Consider the following 21,192-nt stretch of genomic DNA (forward strand, 5'->3'; position numbering starts at 1 on the left):
ACTATGCTAAAAATTAGTAAGGGTGACAATTTTGTTGTATGCAACACAAGGGCGTAGATTTGGCATGGACGGAAGAGACATGTCCCCACCAATAATTTAATCTCTTCGAGTAAAGAAGAAGAAAACCGATAGAAATTTTAAAAAAAAAAAGGCGATCTGTCAACGTCTCATTCACCCAGCGGTGCAGAAAGAGTTAAATTACGTTCTCTACTGGAGTCCTATATCATGTGACAAATATGGCCAATGTGATTGGCTGTGCCTTTCAGGGAGCTCTGTTTAGTTTTAGCAGCGGCAATCCTGTGAGCAGGAGAGGAGGATGGCAGCAAAAAGAACCTGGATATAAGAAAGTATTTTTCAAAGAAGCCTGTAAGTCACTTAAAGTCAAGTTCACTCATAAAACCTGTTCATCATAATAACGTTGCAGGCGATCAGGCGATGCAAGGCAATACATGCCAACCCTCCCGTTTTTCAGTGCCCCTCTTATTACTCTTTCTGGGTTGCAAAATAAACTTTTAAAAATTTTTCAGGCGAGAATGTAGCTGTGCAAACTTCAAATATCTGAACCGGGGAGAACAGCAAACTCCCGGCACATCGTTTTAGGCTTTGGCCCACATCAGTCTAAAATTGTATGTAACCATGAATAACGTGTTACCATGTCCACCAGGAGAGACTGGACAGTATAGATGTAAAACAAATATGCCAGCAGTTTATCTCAGTTAATGAGAGGAGAAGGCATGTGTTTGGCTCCTTCACATAGTGGACATTGAGTTGTTGTGTGGGACACCAGTAGTCCATGTCTGTTGCTGTAACAGTAGTTCATGTTTAGAGTAAAACACCCCAGCTCACTGACTTGATAGGGGCAATAGTGTGCCTAAAATGTTGCATAATTTTGCTAAGAGATCTTTTACTTTGTGGTAATCTTAGATGAGTAGTTTTATGGACAAAATCCACCAGGTCATTCAATGTTCCCTTAGTGCTAATGTATCAGAGATGTTGGTGTAATATAACTGAAGTAATGTTGTTAAGTCCTTAAAGTCATATTCTTTTATTGTCATGACTGTATTTTAAGCTATTTTTATTTTTGTATGATATCTGATTTATATGAAATATGGTTGAAGTAAACTAAAGTATAAAATACTTAGTCATTTGTTTAATAGTAACTTAACATTATATAATTCACATATAAAACTATGAATTGTAATTTTAAATGGTTTAAAAGCACGTAGAATAGCATATGTAGGCAAGTATATTTCTCCTTTTTTTTATCAAGAAGCAAAGACGAAAAGGAAAAAAAAAAAAGAAAGGTTCGGTGGTTGAATCGTCCGTCCCCACCAATGCCAAAACCAAATCTACGCCCTTGATGCAACAGAAAACTCAGGTCATAAGCACGAAGGAAGAGGACAATCTGACCTGACACCTGACCTTTGCAGTCCACTGAATGCCACTCAATCTGACTGACGTATGCAGAAAAAGCTTTTAAGACACCTTCTGGGTGGAGCAGAGTCGCAAAAGTGAAACTTTACCTACGGCTATAACTCTAGGCATAAGATGTTTATGACCAACCACTTACTGATCAGTGTTGCTGCTGATGCATCGTGTCTTCACCTCAGGGCAGTCTTGCGACACCTCCACAAACCTACAGCCATGAGGAAGAGCCTCAGGGCGGCAAACAACCCATTCACAGTCTGTATCAGCTCCAACACTGGTCTTACTGAACGCTATACTTGCTGACATTTAAATTCCAGCACAGTTTTTAAATGCTAAGAATTTGTTCCAGTCTAGTGGTTGCCTTTTCCATCAGCTGATGGTACATAGCTCCAGCCAAAAGGTCTATGGAGAAGTACTTGCTTTCAGCACCAAATTTAATTTAGTATGAGCACACCAGGTGCTGCTCCATCAGCAAAGGGGCCATGTATGCTCCTGTGTACATTTTAACATAGGCAGGTTTCTGGTGTCACTGTCACATGGCTGCATTCAAGCGGACTGTGTTGCTGGCAAAGAAAACTGAAACTGCGCATTAGACAGTTCACTGACTGCATTTGAACAGCTTACTAACTCAGTTTGTTTCTATAAATAGGGATCATCAGAGCTCAAAGAGGGGAAACAGAAGTCTCTCTGTCCCAGCAGTCTTTTCCCTGATGTTTAAACAGCAGGAGAGTCCGGGGACCTAAACTGGAGCTAATTAGCTAATTCATGAGGCCTGAAGGGAGCAACATGTGATTTAATGCAGTCGGCAGCAACAGCCATGTTTCTAAACAACAGGTTTTGTCATTAATTTCTATACAATCTGAACAATTTCTCACATTAGCAGAAAAATATGGAAAGTATGCTTTAAGAGTGAAGTACAAATGTATCCTGGGAAACACAGAAGGATTTTAGGCAACTTATCTCTACTGGAGATGTGTGTTGTATCTAAAGATATGTTTGACTTTGTAGTTGCAGTAGCACATATGAAAACAACATCTACTGATCCACACTGAGGGGACATAGGTTTGTTTTAAATCAACACCTTTGATTAGGCATGGCTTGTTACACACCCACATTATGTTGATATGTAGATTAGTTACACTGGCATTCTTACTGGGACAAGTGACATTTCTTTTTCTGAATAAGGGCAGCGACTTTTGGCTTATAAGATGTTAGTGCAAACTGAAGACAATGGTGAAGAGGACTGTCAATCAGTGAACAATGACAGCTGCTTTTTTTTTATCGAGTTTGTACGTGAAAAGCTTGATTCACATGTGTATGTCGACCCAAACATAACGAGCATGACGACTACTACTTTCTTAATGTTAGGAAACTGGTGGGTGTTGACATCAGTCCAAAACTCGTCAGTGGAAGGGCTCACCGCAAAGCCCCCCACTGTTACAACACCACGAGTCCATGTAACCGACCAGAAAGCTTCTCTTTCAACTTCGCTATGAAATCAGTCATCACATCCACGACTTGGGCCGGTGATGAGATGCATTTGCGGAGTGTCGGAAAATGCACCCTCTGCTCAACTCAGTCGAAAAGAAGGTTAAGCTTGACTTTAGATGTACACAGTGTTAATGACAGTTTTGGCTCTGTAGTAAAACATTTAGGTTATTCTGTTATTATTTCTGTCGTACAGAAAGCAGACATTGGCCATAAAGCTGTTGTCCAGAATGTGATTCAAGTGTTTCAGATTTTTATCTTTTTTTTGCCTGCTACTGGGGAACAAAGTTGTGATCTCCTCGCTTTGAACACCGCAACACGCTCACTGCAAATTAAGGTTGGGTATTTGGATTTGGCGGTAAAATAAACAAATACTCGTTGGTACTTGTTTGCTGTACACCTTAAATGTGACACAGCGGAAACATAATGAAAGCAAAAGTTATTTTAACCTGGGTTCCTTTCATATGAAAATTAGCAGTTTTAGCAAATTAACTAGAGTTTTTGCGGCTTCCGCTGTTACCATAGTTACTGAGTAACAAACCGCCGTCGGACTTCACGAGTCAGCAAACGTAACGCTTGTTTTTCGTGGGGTTTTCCAAAACTCATTAACAGATAATATTTACGAAGATGGAGTCTAAAACCAAGCAACCAGTTTTTCCTTGGTAAGTCACTTAATTTTTTTTTTTACTGTACTTTTTCTTTTATTTACATAGAAAATATTTGCATTCGCCCTTTTTAACCACTGCTAAGAGAAGTGTCATTGCACTGTCTAAAAAGATGTACTTGTAATGTAATAGTGTTAAATAATGTTACTTGTAAATAGAAATCGCACTAATACATAACATCCCCTTTCAGACTGCTTTATTTCTGGCAAACAGCAATAAATGCATTTACTCATCTACAAGTAAAATTATTTCAGCTTTATGCTAATGTTGTATTGCAGTGCAGCAGGCCTGCATGCTCCAGTTAATTTATATGCTGAGTAACCTTATGCGTATAAAACACCGTATAAGTAACATAAGGGCTTATCTAATGAATTTAACTCCATCTCACATAGGTTCAACAATAAAATATAATATTATAAAATGGCTACAATAGGACAGTTACATAAAATACTAATTTCCTACTCATATTTTGCTTCTACGCTTGAGGGACAATTTGCTTCAAAGAGCATTTTTCCTAGTTGTATTATTGGCAGTATTTTATGTGTGCATTTCTAATACCTAATTCATTTTTACTTTTCAGACCATTGCACTGGTTTAACCTCCTAATTTCTCTTTGCTATTTGGGTTGATTGGGACCTGATGAATGTAAAAACAAAGAATTACCAGATTCTTTTTTAACCTGATTTTTGTATCTGAGAAAAATTTGATCCACATATGAGGACATTCGTTTTAAATTTTGATAGAACAGTAGCAGTATACGGTCCTTGTAAGTGGATATCAGGTCCTTGTAGAGCAAAATTTAGTATTTTGGTCTAGACAACCCAAAATATGATGTCCACATATTGTTCACCATCACTGATGCTGCCTCTTAGACCTACTTCCTGTGTTTGCCCACCTGACCTGAACAAGTATGAGGGCAGGGATGAGGAGACTTGAGAAATACATAGAATTCAGATGAGGAAGAGGAAAAGGGAGAGGCAGGACTAGGGAAGACAAACATGGTACTCTACATCACCGCACACATGGAAAGAGTGCTATTTAAAATTGTCACTGAGCTGCTTTATTTATATCTTTATTTATATTCTAAAGGATGAGAGATGTGCATGTAAGTGGGGGGGGGGGGTTGATGTATGCCATTATGCTGCTGAGAGAGAGGCGACACAGCTGGACGCTTTACCCTGGTTAAGAATTTCAATATCTCTGAGATTGAGAACACAGTACAGAATAAATAATAAGACAACACCAGTCTGCAGGTAATCTAAGGGAACTAGAGAAACACAAATAAGAAAATATAATGCCGCTGTTCTTAAGCGGGTAAAAGGATTAAATGCTGGCATGCCACAAGAATTAATAAATAAACAATAACATTTTTAACCAGGGAAAATTGATTTTATGGCAATATTGTGAGTTATTAGATTATATAATTAATTATCTGTACTGAATGCCACATGTGGACACATCAAGTTACTTCCTAACATAAATGCTAAATTTCAATTTGTTGTTATTAAAAACACCACTATGCTGGCTCAGTTTTTCCGTAATCCATTATGTCTCTTTCTGCTTAGAAACCACTTGCTTGAACTTTAAAAATGTGCGTAAATGGGTGAACGAGACATGTTGTAGAAAGTGCTTAAGCAGAGTAGAAAAGTGCTACATAAGAGACAGTCAATTAAGCAAAAGACTAATTTGAAATTACCAGATTAAAGTGAATAATTTCATAAAACAAAGTACACTTAAGCAGGAAGCCATTCATTTTCTAAGGGTTAAATCCTGAGTTTTACAACTTAGCATCCATAAAGCAACTTCTGGCATTTATCATTTTATATGAGCTTTAATTTCAGTGGTCATGTGGATGTAAAACTGTATGTAGTGTCTCACAAGTCAAGTTAGATAGAGAGTGCTTGAAAAGTTTGCTGGCTATGTCCCAAAATAAGATTTTTAATCTCCAACAAGATATACTAACACCATCTTTGTTGATAGATTTTCGCATATATTGTCTCTGTAGACATCATGCAAATGTTATGGCACATTAACTCGGACACTCCTCACCTGAATTTTTCATAAAGATCTGAACAACCAAGGAGACTCTTAGTTAACAAAGGTGATGAATACAGTTGTCATACAACTAATAATACCCTTGGAAAGCTTATAAAGGTCACACTACCAGAAGCAAACATTGCTTTCTTTGCAGACTGTAGCATAATATATCTGAAACTGGTAAAAGTCATACACCAGACTACTCCAATTTCCCTCAGTAAGAATCTGAAACTTGAACTTGCTTTAAACTGCGCTATGCTACAAAATATGATATTGCTACTGCCAAAAGTTTGGAAAGACAGATAAGGGTGTTCATGTAGGAGAATGTTTTTGCAGTATCAAAAAGTCTAAACACAAGAACATTTTGTTGAATTCCATTCCAGCAAATAATAATAATAATTAAATAAATAAATAAACTATCAAGCCTTTTTAAAAAATAAACCATTTTATCATTTGAGCAGATAAAGAAGGACATGGGAGTTAGTACAGACTACATAAGTGTCTAGCTGGCAGAGGTAAATATAAAGACAACTCAGAGAACAGATTGCAAGTATGTGAAGCAGAAGCATGTTACCTTTTCAAATACACAAAAAGTGTCTGCTTACATGATGAGACACTTTAATTTAAAAAAAAAAAAGTTTCATTCCTGAAGGACCAGGCTCCATGACATATTAAAGTCTTCACATTACCAAACTTTAGAAAAGCTCCTAAAAGTAGAATGGGAGGCAGAGCCTTCACTTGCCACGCTCCTTTCCTGTGGAACGAGCTATCTGTCTATGATCAGGAGACAGACGTTACCTACTTTTAGTTTGTTTTTTAAAGCTTATAGGTAGGGCTAGATTAAGTGAGTCTGAACCATGCCTTAGTTAGGCTTCTATACAGTCAGGCTGCTGGGAGATTTCCTACGATGCACTGCATGTCTTTTATTCTCCACTCCCACTACAGCATTCTCTCATAAACTATGAGAGTGTTTTGTACATTGTGTCTTTCCATTCACTTCCTCCTTCTGCTTGATGTTTCTTCCTGTTAAAAAGAACATCTTTCTCTCCACCATCACTTCCTGATTTCCTATTTTTTGTATGTTTGTCACACAAAAATGTTTCAAATTATCAAAAATATTTAAATATTAGACAAAGACAACACAAGTAATTAAAATATTCAATTTCTGAATGACGGTATTAAGGGAGAAAACAATATCTAAACCTACATGCCCCCCAAATCTAGTAACTGGTTGGGCCAACTTAGCAGCAACAACTGTGAAAGTCTTTTTCAGCACCGAGAAAAAATTTTGGCCCACTTATCTCTGCAGAATTGTTGTAATTCAGCCATGATGGAGGATTTTCAAGCATGAACCGCCTTTTTAAGGTCATGCCACAGTATCTCAGTTGCATTCAGGTCACGACTTTGACTTTAATTTCTCTTTGCTATTTGGGCTGATTGGGACCTGATGAATATAAAAACAAGGAGTTACGCAATTTTTTTTTTTTACCTGATTTTTGTTTCTGAGAAAAATAAGATCCACATATGAGGACATTTGCTTTAAATTTCGATAGGACAGTGGCAGTATAATGTCCTTGTAAGTGGATATCAGGCCCTTGTAGAGCAAAATTTAGTATTTTGTTCTAGACCACCCAAAATGTGATGTCCACCTATGTGGACACCAGGTCCTAGGAGGTTAATGATATACACAGCGATTTAGAAACTGCATTTTGTGTTTACTTGTGCTATCTTTGTCCAATATTTAAATTCTATGATTTGAAACATTTAATTGTGACAAACATACAAAAAAATAGGAAAGGGGCAAACACTTCTGTCACAACTGCTGTTGTGATATATATAAATTGCACATTTTCAACCTTCTTCTTAACAGAATATGAAAAACAGCTTCTAGAAAAATATCTGTGTTGTTCAGCAGGAAATGCACAATGAGTGTCTGCTTTGATATATCTGCTTTTGTTTCTCTGAACAACACAAATTCGCTTTTACTGGGTTGTATTCATGTTGTTTCACAAAGTTTTTACGTTTCTCTAAATCCCCAGGTACAGGGAAAGGTTGCAAGCAAAGTATCTTAAAGCCCCGGATAACAAGCTGTCATCTATCAGGTGTTGGCGTTTCACAAACACCAGTCTCTGCTCATCAGTGACACCTGAGGTCTACACAGGAGTCTCACCTCTTATTTTCCCGGGGACTCAAGAGCACAACTCCAGTCAAACGCCTAGAAAGAGCATCTCTAAAGAGCATGCCTGCTTCTCAAAGCAGATGATCCAGAAGCAGATTCGCAGTACGTATGTCGCTTCTGTAGAGGAAAAACTCAAGCAGCACCCTCTGGCTATGTACCCTCACTATAAGGATCACCTGACTCCTGAAGTAAGCTCCTCTATGCCAGAATGACATAGCTTCAGGTTAGGCAGATAAATGATGCCTGAATGAAGGCAAATACCTTCACACTGTGTTAAAACATATTTACATGGTCTTATTGTTCTCTAGTTATTTAATCGGGTGGTGGCTGTTTTGGACCCAGATTTGAATGTGAGCAATGCCTCTGCACTTCCTGCACCTTCAGAAGACCTCGCAGAGGAGGTCAAAACAGGAAACAGCCAAACTTAAAATGTAGGTACACACGCAGCTTAGAAATACCTGGCTATTTTAGTAATGCCCAACATGACTTCTCTGCTTAAATGCAGAGAAGTCACGATGTCCAAAATCCAACTCCAAGAAACCCTTCTATATAATAAAAAAACACATATAAAGGGTATCAAGAGAGACCAGTTGGTCTCAGTAAAACAACTGAACACAATTAAGGACATCAAAGTATAGTTTTCAGGAGATAGTCTGCCTTCCTGGTAACAGGTTTGTTATCTCAAACTTTTCAGTTTGAGATAACAAACTAACAAGAGAGCACATTACTGTTTCGCAGAAGTTACAAAATAACTAATATATTCTTATAATGACATGATACTTATGTTTGACTTTTGCAGGATGAATGCTTCTGATGGTGCTCCTCCTTCAAGTCTGTTTGCCACCAATTGTGCCCATTCAAGCACACAGCAACTTCTCAGGTTTTTGCACAAAATCCCAACCAGGAAGGCTATTCATATTTCCGAAGCAAGAACAAAATTCAGTACAGATCACAAATATAAGTGAAATATAAATTTTGATATCTTTTACTTGGGGAGGAAAAAAACAGTTACTTGCAAAAATAAACAAATTCAAGAGTCTGGCAACAGGTCCAAGTAGCTGAACTAAAATGTAAACAAGAAATAGAATGGGGACTTGGATCTGGCACAAATCTCAAGAAAACCCATCGTCCTTTCCCGTCTAACGTAACAAACAGCTGGTTTCATGGCATGTAACACAAACGATCAAGAGTGAAGAGGATACAAAATATTTGGATTTAAAGACCTCTGCGTGGTAGGTCCACATCGTTTGTATATGGAAAAAGCTCAAGAGGATACAAAGGACAAGGGTGTTTAAGTATGACTTTATTTCTAAAGAATCTCCTTTTTTTGAAGAGTAAGATAAAGATCAATAACAAGAGGTGTGTATATTTGTTATCATATAAAGGAAATATGGATAATTAAGTAGTGCTTATAAACAAAGGATGGCAGAAGATTTCCAGAGTCCCTAAAAGCAGCCGGAACTGTACTAGATGTACTGTATGGGCAGCATGTGTCCCAACTACTTGAATCACAGCTTTTATTATAAATTTATTATAAATCTATGCTATGAATAAAATAATTATTAACAGACTTCACATTTTTCAAGCACTTTATTTAAACATGATAATACAGCTGATTGTTTTTTCAAATCAATCAAATCACTTTTATTGTCACATCACATGTGGAGGTACACTGCTACAGTACATGTGAGTGAAATTCTTGTTTTTTCAAAACCTTCTGCTGTCAGAGTTCATTCTTGTGACCTTTGAAAAATGAGGCATCTGTAAGACAAAAAAGAAAAAAACATAAAGGTATGATATTTGACAGATTATGATCAATCAGAAACACAATGGAATGCTAAGCATGAGATGCTGTGAGATGCTAAAGGACAAGTGTAATAGCCTTTAACGCAGAACTGGATTTCAGCTGCTGTCACACCTAAAAGTCTTTTCATCTGTTACTGACTTACCTTTAACTACATGACTCTTCTTGTTGATGTTATTCAGCCTTTCCTACACATTCAAAGACTCTGAAATGGTTGCCTTGATCTCTCCAGTAAAAGAATAAACTATAAATGACTCAATCTGTACAAACAGTTGACTCATGTCATGATATCGATGTAGAGTGAACAATGCTTGTAACATGTTTTTTAAAACAATGTAACTGTAACTATCATCAACAGCAGGAAACAGTTTTCAAAGTAAAAGTCTTCAAATCAGTTTGGTTTGTTCCTGACTACTGTTTGAATGACCTCAGTTTTGCTCAGTTGTGATCATTAAGAACTTTAAGAACTTACTGATAAAAGAAGAGGGGTTCAGAAGCATTTTGGCATGTCTCTGTTAGTTGTTGGGGTCAGAGGTCAGGAGAGAGTGGACTGGTGACCTGCGACCCAGTGAGAGTAGCGGTGGTGAGGAAGTATCCCTCACTGCAGTCTCTGGTATTAATATAAAATTGCCTAAAAAGCAGAGTGTCTGTTACAGATTTAAACCAAATCTTATTTTATTAAACTGCTCTATCTTGCATTATCTAGAGTTATCTATTAAACTATCTATTAAATATTTTCTTGATGATTTTCTTGTTCAGTAACTTTAAAAAACCTGCGTATTTAACCAAACAACAACCAAGACCAATTAATAGTGACAAGAAACTGTTGCAGGTCTAAAATTAAATTAAAATAAAATAAATTAATGCTTAGTAATAAGAAATTAGATATATTAAATAAAAACTGCTTATGAAACTCACTCTGACTGAAGGACTTGATTATTTTCTCATCTGGTTCAGCTGTCTTCAGGAAACATAGCTCGCTGTACACAGTGTGTGTGCAAACAGAGATTCATTACATTGCTTTACAGGCCTGTAGCACACTGCAGGGCCTTTCATGAGAGGTAACAGGTCACATGGCTATATGGTGGGATCATCTCACAGCCTTAGGGTAAGTCACACTCACAAAGTCATGCAAAATATTTAGAAAAACAAAAACAAGGGGCACTTTCCCTACCTGCTGAAGGTATTTCTCCTCAGTTTGTAGCCAGTATCGCAATGATCAGTTCTGCGTCACAGACAAAAGAAATATTACAATATGGGTAAAGTGAGATATAACAAGAGCGTATGAGAGTACAGCAGAAATTTGGGTACATACAAGCATTTGAATGATAAAAGGCAATTTTTTACATTTTATATTACAACATAGACTTTGAAACTGTGTGGTCAGTGAAAGCACTCACCACGTAGGGCTCATCTATGATTTCTTGCTCACTTAGAAATATCACATGATTTCCATATGTGACCTAAGTCGGCCTAAGAATAAAGCTAATGCTTGGGGTGTGTGGGAACTGAGCCAGACGTACAGTGCGGTTCTGTGTACTCTCTCTGGTGCAGACCTCCTCCTGTGGAAGCTGCTGCCAGTGGTGCTGTTATCGGTGTGTGGTCCAGGGTTCTCCAAAATCCCTCCTCTCAGGATTTTGTCAAGAGATCTGAGCTCACAAGTGGGGCTCTCCAGCTGCCTCCTTGACTTCAGCAGCCAAAAAGATGTGCATGACAATGTAAATGAAGTGATATTTGGTAAAATATTTATTAAAATGTTCATTTTTAACAGTGAAATCAAAATATATGGGACAGTCTTCTTTTATCTGAATTAAATCAATAAAAACACATAAAACTGTCTCTGCAGTCCAACACAAATAGCATTTCAACCCTGTGTTGAAATTATTTACAGTCTGTTTTCTTTCCCAGCTCCAGGAATGCAATTCAAAGGCTGAGCAGATGTCTCGTGTCTGTACAGCCAAATAAAATGATTCACACAAGCACTTGACAGACTGAAAGCAGGAGGGATAGGCGAGATATAGGGAGTTTCTCACTGTACCTTGATCTTGGCGTTGAAGGCATGCTGGGAGGAAGGTGGAGCAGTGTGTGCAGATGGGATCAGGGAGTCCAGATCAGGTGGACACACTTTCAGAGCTGTGTGCAGATTTTGACCTTGGAGCTCCTACAGAAAACAAATGTGGTCATGTCTCCCACTGAAAGATGTGCAATATTTAAAAATTATAGCCTAGCCTAACACACAGCTGAGAACCTTAGCATTGAGCACTTATTGTGTTTTTTTCTATACACAGACATAGAATACAGCATATTCTTGCTTATAAAAAAGCTCTGTCCTACTAATTATGTAGAACAGCTTTACCTTCAAGTGGAGGGCATGGTGGAGTTTTAAGCGGAAATATTCCTGCTCCCGCAGCTGGATAAAATCCTGACAGTTTGCAAAGCTCTCCGACATCTTTTGAAATACAAAAAGAAACTGCGGTCACACTGGGACACAAACAGAGATACAAGAGGACTGACAAAGTTCCTTTTTATACTTGTCTCTATAAAATTTTGAACTTTTAATTCAAAAGGAACACAATTATTCTTTGGGAAACAGGAAAGTATGATGCTACCAATTGTAGAATCTTTTAATTAATTTTTATTTTAAAAGGATAATGAACATTAACAGAAGCATGTGGGCCCATCATGTAAATGGGGCAGATTATGTACTGCTTCCATAAGAGTCAGCCAGGTGCTACTAATCAAAATGCACTGGATTTTCTAATCATCAGACTTGAACACCTGTATAAAACCAGAATTTTGGCAGCTTGGTCTGGTGCATTCAGCTGTTTAATTAACACAATGCCAAAATCGCCCCATGAATGGATACCCCAGCAACATCAGACTGCGCATTGCTCAGAGAATTAGGAAAAAACCCAAAAGCTACCTCTCCAACTCTACAGGCCAGTTAGCATGTTAAATGTTCAGGTGCATGACTATTGAAGAAAGCTGAACAAGTATGGCTTGCTTGGAAGGGTTTCCAGGAGAAAGCTTCCTCTCTCTCTAAAAAGAACAGGCTACACAGCTTAAGTGAAATCTGAACAAACCACAGGACCTCTAGAACGATGTTCTTCAAAGTCAAAGTGGAAACATTTGGCCATAATGCACAGCCACAAAACCAAACAGAGCATTATCCGCTTAAATACTTTATGCCAAGTCAAAGGGATGAAATGGGCTTGTTTTGCAGCCATGGGACCTGTAGTCATTAAGTCGACCATGAACTCCTCTGTATGTTAAAGTATTCTAAAATCAAATATGTGGTCATATATGTGTCAGCTGACGCCGTAACTGTGTCACGGAACAGGACAATGATCACAAGCACAGCAGCAAATCTACATCAGGATGGCCGAAAAGAAAAGAATCAAGGTGTTACAATGGTCCAGTAAAGTTCAGGCCATAATTAGAAGAGTAAAGAGCATTTTATGATTTTATTAAACAGTGTCAGCAAAAGAAAAAAAAGCAAACAGGGGAAACTGTTAAAAAAGAAAACAGTTACCAGCTGAGGAGAAAGTGTATTTTAAAACATTTATTCTTCACCGCACACTGCTTACACTCAAACCTCTGCATGTTTCAGGCAGTCACCAACATATTCACGCTTCTAAATATTGCAGGTGTCAAAAATTGTGTCATGACTAAAATGAAGTGTAAATGAATGCCACCTTGTGAAGGATTGCCTCCAGCTCACTGATCCTATCTGTTAACTGCTGATCTTTGGAGCGAAGCACCTCCAGCTCGTTAGCAAGTTGTCTCTTCTCCTCCCTGACGAAGGTTAGTTCCTGGAGCTGACGCTCGGTCTCCAAGTTCTGGCAGTCTTTCTCCTGGACAAGAAGAGAACATGGAGTAAATGCCCATCTCACTTCAGATGAATGTGAAGAACTGGAAAAAGTATGAAAAATTAACTGCCAAAAAAGCAACAACAACAACAACAAAAACCAGTTGTATAGTGTTGCATATTTGAAGACTACTGATTAAGACATTTTGACTGCTATGTCATCAAGAGCTAACTTGTCAAAAGTTAACATGGTAACAGCTCACGTGATGCAGCTTCTCCACTTTCTCCTCCAGATGTTGAATTTTGCTCTGCATCGAGTCCACCTGCTCTCTCCTGGCAGTGATCTCCTTCTGCATGTCCAAGGCTACCTGGAGGCCTGAAGTGGAGTCAAACCATGGGACAGAAAGATGGCAACATAAATAATCACAGAGCTCTTCTTTAGGGTGGATTACAGGGTAGGGAATTGCAGATTACATCTCTCAGACTGAAATGAAGCACAGGAGGTCAGAAAGTGAATTGAATAAATTTCACTAATATAAAATTTTTTGTTCTCTGAAATGCAAAATGTCTCTGTGATACTAAAGGTCGCTAACGTGAAAGTACTTCACTGTAATCTGTGCACCTGACCAAATATATATGAAAATCACAAGCAGTTCCTCAGAGTTTTATTTGTTCATGAAGACTTTTAATTAAGTTGCATTTTAAATTATAAACATTGATCAAACCATGTCTGTCAGCCCCTTTGAGGGTCCCCAAGGTGCTCTGGATCTGATCGAGCTCATCGTGGGCGTTCCTTATCTGACTCTGAAGATTCAGCACCGCACCCTCATGCTCCTCGTTCTTACAGCTGTGCAGCCGTTGCAGCTGCTTGTGCTCCTCTGAAATCGTGCCCGGACAAACACGTGTTACGTCCAGAGAGAGAAATAGACGATAACACATAAGCAAACACACACCACAACAGAAGGGCTTGGTTAACAGTGTAAACATACCAAACATAATTCTTTGCTTTCTTAACACAGCAGGACAAGAAGATAATTTGATTAGACTAAAAGCCAGGAGAGCTAAAGTTTTTCGAGAAACACCTCCATGGTCTACACAGTAATTCCTGGTAAATGGAAGGCTTGACTTCAGCAGTTTATTGATTAGAGGTATCAGACGACCCAAAGATGGATGCTTAGCTTATGTTATACAGGGTTTACACAGTGTTCCTACACTTAACAAAACGTTTTGCATTCTCCTGTCGTTGTTGTCCATTTGATAAGAAATAATGTGTTTTAAAATTGAGAAAATTAAGCTGTCTTCAGTGAGGGTCATTGATATGTGCAGGAAAACCCTGAATACAGTAAAAATGTACTTTGCCAGCTTACTATTCTAGGCAGCACATTTCAGACTTGTCTATATTAACCTGGACACTGATACTTAGGTTAGTACTGTAATGAGGGCAAGGGAACAAGGTCACCCTGGTAAAAGAGATTTAATTTCAACAGGAATTCCTCTTAAAATGAAAGCTAAAAACAAACAAACACATAAATAACTATCCATCTCTCCACTCAGTAACAGAACAGAGTCAGGGTCTATCATTCAAGGTAATCAAGCACAAAACTTCTAACACTTCTCTGTGCTTACTATGAAGGTATTTTTGAGTGTTATCTAAATTAAATTCAATTTCATTGGTTAACACCTGAATGTAACTGTAATAACTTTAATCTATTTGCTGGCTTTTCCCAAAGAGAAGTTTTTAAACAGCTTTTTTTCTCCCTGGAAATCAGACTCTTACCAAGATTACAATGCTTTTGCTGAATTCTCCTCAAAGTCTGAGTGTCTGAGTGGAATGCCTCTCTTACAAAACCTAAAGCCTTTTTAAGATATTCTATTGCATAGTGTGAGACAAACTGCATGTCACAGACAGTAAGGGTGTAAACAATTCTCCTAAACCACAATTTGGTTAATTACACAGTTTTCTTTAAAGGGAATGAATAACAAGAGAAAAGGCAGATTTGTGTTAACCACAGATCACTTAAACATTACTGTCAACAGAATCATCATTAATCAGCTGAACAGCATCTTTAAACTTTCATCAGACTACGCTTTAACCAGTCACCTTATTTCACTGATTGTGAAACAGGGTACATTCAACTCACTAGTAAGGCTGACTAACTGCACACGTCGCAGTTCCAGCTGGGTGGTAAGCTGCTGTTTCTCCAGAGTCTCCTCCCGGATGCGCTGGCTCTGCTCAGCCACAGAGGCCTCGAGCTGTTGTCTCTCATGCTCTACAGCAGCCAGGTGTGACTTATGGCGATCTACCTCAGCCTTACCGGCAAATGGTAATAGAAAAAAGAGAAAAGGTGGCATTAGGACAGGGGTGGGCAACTCCAGGCCTTGAGGGCCGGTGTCCCTGCAGGTTTTAGATGTGTCCTTGAACCAACACAGCTGATTTAAATGGCTAAATTAGCTCCTCAACATGTCCTGAAGTTCTCCAGAGGCCTGGTAACAAACTAATCATGTGATTCAGGTGTGTTGACCCAAAGTGAGATCTAAAACCTGCAGGACACTGGCCCTCGGGGCCTGGAATTGCCCACCCCTGCATTAGGACATGTCAACAGGAAAAAAGAAAGGGAAAAATGTGTTTTGACCTAATACTTGCTTCTGACCCTTAGCTGCTGCATCTCCAGCTTGTGCTGGTTGAGCTGGTTGCTGAGGAGGCTGTTCTCCTGTTGAAGATCATCGATGGTGCAGCTTTGTTGGACTGTCATCTGGATGCTGCTCTCGATCTGGAACTTTAGAAGATCTATCGTCTTCTCTCTGTCACTCAGCTTCAGCTTCAATGTCTCTTGTTCTATCTGCAGGGTCTGGCACTGACTCTGAGCCTCTTTTAACCTGTTAAGATGCTAAAAAAATATTTAAGCCTGAATTCACTGAAAATGGTGATCTCTCCCCCCCCAAAAAATTTTATAAAAAACATTAAAAATATTCTCTCTAAAGAAAAAAAAGCACCTGACACAAACACATTTTCTTAAGTGTATTACTTGATGAGTTTCTTGTTGCTTTAAGTGGAATTCTTTGTCTTTCTCCCACAGGAGTTCCTGGGATTTCCTTCCCTCGTGGTCCCTCTGCTCCAGCAGGGCCTCTAGGCGGGTTTTCTCCTCCCCAGCTTGGTGAAGCTGCTCCTTAGTCACCTTCAGCTGCCCTCGAAGGACCTTTAATCCCTCCTGGAGCTCACACTGCTGCTGGTCACAGCACCTCTGGATAAAGCAGGAAGCACAGTGAGTTGCCTGCACTGGAATGGGCAAAAATTATAATCGTTTGGAATTTTACACATTAAGGCAACCCTCTCTGAACGTTGAGAACTGCTCCTTACATAGTAAGATTGTGAGTATAGTAAATCATGAGGCCAAAATTAACAGCAACCTTGTTGAATCCACATGGGCTAAATAGCCAACTGGAAATGACAACTACTGAGTCCAATTAGCTTTTGTGTCTTTAGATGGCATGTGGGAAAAAACTTTATTCGTTACACAACACTAATGCCAAGCGGGAGATAGCAGTTGCCCAGTGTATGACCAGTGTAATTCCTAAATAGCTTGTTTGGGTGACTGAAAAATCACCAGAGTTGTATAAAAAACACTGTATTTCCTTTCCTCAGCCTTTGGCAACACATTTTATTTATCAAATAACAGGAAAATACACAGACTTCTTTTAACTGAGGTAACACAGGCTCATTACCTCAATGATCATGCTTCCATCCTTAGCTAATGCCCAAAGGCTAACTTTAAGACAGAAAAAAACCCAGGCCTCTTGGATAGTGTTGTTGCTTTGTAATTTGCATGCCCAGTTACATTGTTTTTTACATATTGCCTCACAGCAACAATGAACTCCAGCCTTCTAGTGTTGGCATTACAGAAAGACCTGATCAGTAAGGATGTTCAAACTTCAGTTGCTATAAAGGAAATTGTTGCCCTATTGTATAGATGGCGGTGCAGTACATAAGAACAGTATGAAAATATCAGTTATTACAAGAGGGGTGGTACAGGCTCAGTTTATACTGCCTTAGTAACCTTAAAACCCATCCATTTATAAAAAGCCTCCTCCTGGTTTTGCTAATTGTCTTTGACCACTCCCACCTACATCTAAAGAAGTTTCACAAGCAGATTAAATAAATTACATAATTTTACCTAAACTTGACACAAAGTTTAATCCGGCATAACCACTGTACTTTAATACACCGACATAACAGTTTATGCACAGAAGCAAAACTGTGGTACCACACCTTATGTTGTTTAAGCTGAGAATGAAGTTCCATTGCCTGTTGCAATGATTTGTCTTTTTCTTGCTGAGCACTCAAGAGCTGCGTCTGAGCCTCACTTAGCTGCTGCTCCAGACCACAAACCTACAACATGACAAAACACATTCACAAACCACATAAAAAAGATGCACATACTGGCCATTTACTGGTGCTGCTTCTCCACATCCAAGCAGCACAGTTCAGAGAAGCGAATTTATACCTGCCTGACTTAATAACTTCATCTTTTCAACATCATCTTTACCTTATCTTTAAGGCTGGAAAAGGTTGACTCCAATTCTCTGGCCTGATACTCGTGCAGTGAGGGCGGTCTCACGGTGAGTTTTCTGGGTATACAAATCATGAGTGAATACTTCTCATATTGTCTGACAGGTTTACAGTAATACAGAAACCAGCAGGGAGTTATCACTGCAAACTATCTGATGAATAATAAAAAGAAGACATTTTTTCACAGCCACTTACTTGAGCAATTCCACTTTGGCACATAAGTTGAAGCTGTTGTCTTTCGATGAGCTCAGTATATCAGTCAACATCGCCATCTCCTGGCCAAGAGTTGAAATGAGGTGTTCCAGTCTAAGTTGACACATTTTGCACAGGGTTTATTTACACGGTTAAGGTAGGGCACAGCAACTTTTTAAGTTTACTTTGTTTCTTTGATGTAAATTTGCTGCTTTACTTTGTACTTCGTGTGAGTGAATGGAAAATCTTTAGCTTTTGTACAACAGGTTTGACAAACCCAGCTCTAAGAATCTGTGATGGGCAGTTGTTGACATTCAGTAAATGACAGAATTCACTGATTAGTTAGGAAAATGATATACCTTTCTTGTTCAATTGCTCCACTGTATTCCTTGTTCCCCATCTGTTCTTCTGACTGATATGAAACAGAAAGAAAAAAATCATGAGAGTCATATTTTTTTGCAAAATACACCCATTATTGTACTCTACTGAATGCTATCACTTACCAAAAAAGGCCTCCCCTGTAGCTTGTCATTGAGATCCACATTTGCTTTATTAGGAATAAATTGCTGCGTTTTGCGATTCTCATGTTTAGTGCTGATAACTGAGTGCTCAGATTGTTTCCCATCCAATGTATGATACACCTCCTTTATGGTCTGCTCCAATGTTTCAACTTTCCTATTAAGCGCGACCGCCTCATTCTCCATCTCCTGCAGCTTCTTGTCCCTCGACCTTTTGAGTTTCTGAAGCTCTTCCAACAAGCACAGCATCTTTTCCATCTGATCAACGTGTTTCCTCGAATCCTTTAATCTATAAATCAAAAGATTTGTGGGTCAAAGTGATTCAGGCATTTTATTTTATATATGTAGAACTGTATCTGTGTTTTCACCTCAGGTCAGACAGGGCATCATTCTCCATCTGGACTTTATGCAGCTCAGTTTTCAGGTTTGTGATGGCTTTCTGAGGACAGCATGTTTCTTGTTCAGCTTGATTAACTGTCTGTGTTTGGGGAGATGAAACATAAAAGATACATAATGCAGAGAGTGCACTACCCTCCTCTGCTATTAACATCACACATGACCAAACTATTACATAAGATTTCATGGCTGCAATAAAATATGAACCTTGTTGAGCTGCAAGTCTGACAGCTGCTGAAGGCAGTCATCCATTGCATTTTCTAACACCTGCTTTCCAGGAGAGCTGATGTCCCTTTGGGCTACTTCCTGGTTTAAAATATCCAGACCAAAGACCAAAGGCTGAGTCACTGCCTGCTGGTGGGTTGGAAGAAAGGAGGAATCTCCAGGAGAGTCATCTGCCAAAACAGCAACAGATGTTTAAAACACTCAGAGCGTACACTGTCACTGTTAAGCTAGGGTGTTTGTTTATGTTGAATTCTTTCCCTTCATATCTGTGTATGCATGCTAGTTATTTGGATTTAAACATTTTCTGAGACCCAAATAGCTTAGAAGAATTTGAGCTTCAGTACTTCTGTGCCTTTAGTTTTCAGCCATTTTATTCTACTCTGGATTTTGTAAAACAATAATAAATAAGCCATTAGATAACACATTCCCCCCCCCATCTTTCAAGTTAGAGCGGCATAAACAAGATGTGTGGAAACACTTGTACTTACAGATATGAGGTTTAATATCATGGCAGCTTTGTCCAGGTGACCTACAGCTGCCGCCAAATCTCTCCAGAACCACCTTAGTTGCATTTTCCACCTCTTCTTGTAGTCTCTGGGTTTCTTTGGTGCGGCGATCAAGCTCATCACTGTCAATACATAGAAGCTCAGGCTTAGACTAACTCATACAGTGAATTCAGTTCAGATTTGTTTACTAATGGTACCCACTGCAGCACAGCCTGATTTATTTTCTTTGATCAAAACAGAATGTTTTAAGCCTAATCGTTAAAGCTGTGAGGAAGACTGCCATGCATCAAAACCAGGACCTGGCTCCACAGGAGAGGATAGCTGAAGGCTCTGCCTCCCACTTTACTTAAAGCACAGTAAACCACAAGTAAGCCTGACAGGGCTGTCTTACAATGAAGTGCTCTGTTAGGATAATATGGTACTATGAGGTCTCTAAGATATTCAATTTTGGCTTCAACAGGGAGCCAACACGGGACAAATGCGATCTCTCTTTCCAGTCCCTGTTAATACTCTTGCTGCTGTGACTTGGATGACGATTTGATGATTTGGATGCTTTTTCAGGGAGCTTTTAGAACAGCCGGATTAATAGGAATTATAACAGTCCATCCAAGAGTGGCACATGCGTGATCTACCTTTCAGTTCACTGTGAGACAGGACATTTATAATCTTGACAATACAGTGCAATAGAGTGAAAGAAGCAAGTCTAAGTTCTTTTTTTAAATGTTTATCTTTCATTGGGTCTGTCCTTTAGCATCTTTGGGACAAAAAACGTAGTGCGCGTCATTTTTTCAGTGCAAAAGCTGTTAAGTTATGGTGAGGAACCTTACCTCAGCTCCTCCAGTGTCACACTGTTGAATCTCAACGGAAGAGGGCCATCATGGGGATCTGTAAAGTAAATAGGAACCGTCCAAGTTACTGAAACAAAGTTTAGCATACTAACAGGCAATACTTTGCTTATTTAGCTTACCAGCGGTTCCAGTTCCTGCCGCTGTTGCTGTTCTATCTTTCGCTGTGTAATGGTATCGTAAAACGTTAGTGCCACTATTGATGGAAAGCCTATAGCTCTGGGGCTCAGAGGGCTGGGACCCCGTGGAAGACATCTCATTTTTTATGTCAAGTGATTGATTAAGACATTTACAAGAACCTGCAAATGACAACTGCTAACAAGTTGCTAGAGCGCGCAGTTTCATCACCATGGAAACAGCATCGGTGGTAGTGACGTGTCATGCGCAAAAGCATCGGCTCTAATTGGAAGAGCCAACTCCCATCATATTTGCCAAATAAAGATAAAATATGAGGCTACAGATGGTAATATATTAAGAGCAATTGGGAGCCAAAAGAGCCAGCTCTTCTTTGGGAGCCGTGCCACAAGAGCCATC

The 21,192-nt window shown here is 39.0% G+C and overlaps 1 protein-coding gene and 1 non-coding gene across 4 annotated transcripts; one reads left to right on the forward strand and one right to left on the reverse strand.

The window, feature by feature from the left end:
- The first annotated feature begins 3,084 nt into the window (after nt 1–3,084).
- zgc:158260 lies at nt 3,085–9,382 on the forward strand. Of its 2 annotated transcripts, XR_001335804.2 has the most exons (5): nt 3,085–3,578; nt 4,454–4,582; nt 7,658–7,985; nt 8,106–8,228; nt 8,597–9,382. It is a non-coding gene; the product is annotated as an uncharacterized zgc:158260 (transcript). The 2 variants fall into 2 exon arrangements; XR_006053115.1 differs by lacking the exon at nt 4,454–4,582 and having other exon boundaries at nt 3,258–3,578; nt 8,597–9,371.
- A 38-nt stretch (nt 9,383–9,420) lies between these two features.
- LOC102294057 (coiled-coil domain-containing protein 158) lies at nt 9,421–21,190 on the reverse strand. 2 transcript variants are annotated; one of them, XR_006053114.1, is made up of 23 exons: nt 20,781–21,190; nt 20,641–20,698; nt 19,796–19,935; nt 19,290–19,477; nt 19,055–19,164; nt 18,672–18,975; nt 18,528–18,580; nt 18,172–18,282; nt 17,954–18,035; nt 17,677–17,796; nt 16,436–16,651; nt 16,061–16,297; nt 15,551–15,719; nt 14,135–14,287; nt 13,673–13,785; nt 13,297–13,455; nt 11,958–12,050; nt 11,640–11,762; nt 11,125–11,288; nt 10,776–10,826; nt 10,520–10,581; nt 10,074–10,159; nt 9,421–9,558 (listed from the first exon to the last, which is right to left on the reverse strand). XR_006053114.1 is itself a non-coding variant. In XM_005949099.2 (23 exons), exons 1-22 carry the CDS (start codon nt 20,911–20,913, stop codon nt 10,117–10,119), a joined length of 2,955 nt encoding a protein of 984 aa, XP_005949161.1. In that variant the 5' UTR covers nt 20,914–21,190; the 3' UTR covers nt 9,421–9,558; nt 10,074–10,116. The 2 variants fall into 2 exon arrangements, 1 of the variants encoding a protein (XP_005949161.1); XM_005949099.2 differs by having other exon boundaries at nt 10,074–10,232.
- Nucleotides 21,191–21,192: the final 2 nt, after the last annotated feature.

The sequence above is a fragment of the Haplochromis burtoni genome, unplaced genomic scaffold, assembly GCF_018398535.1.
Source record: "Haplochromis burtoni strain Fernald_Lab_line unplaced genomic scaffold, NCSU_Asbu1 Contig_634, whole genome shotgun sequence".
Taxonomy (NCBI): domain Eukaryota; kingdom Metazoa; phylum Chordata; class Actinopteri; order Cichliformes; family Cichlidae; genus Haplochromis; species Haplochromis burtoni.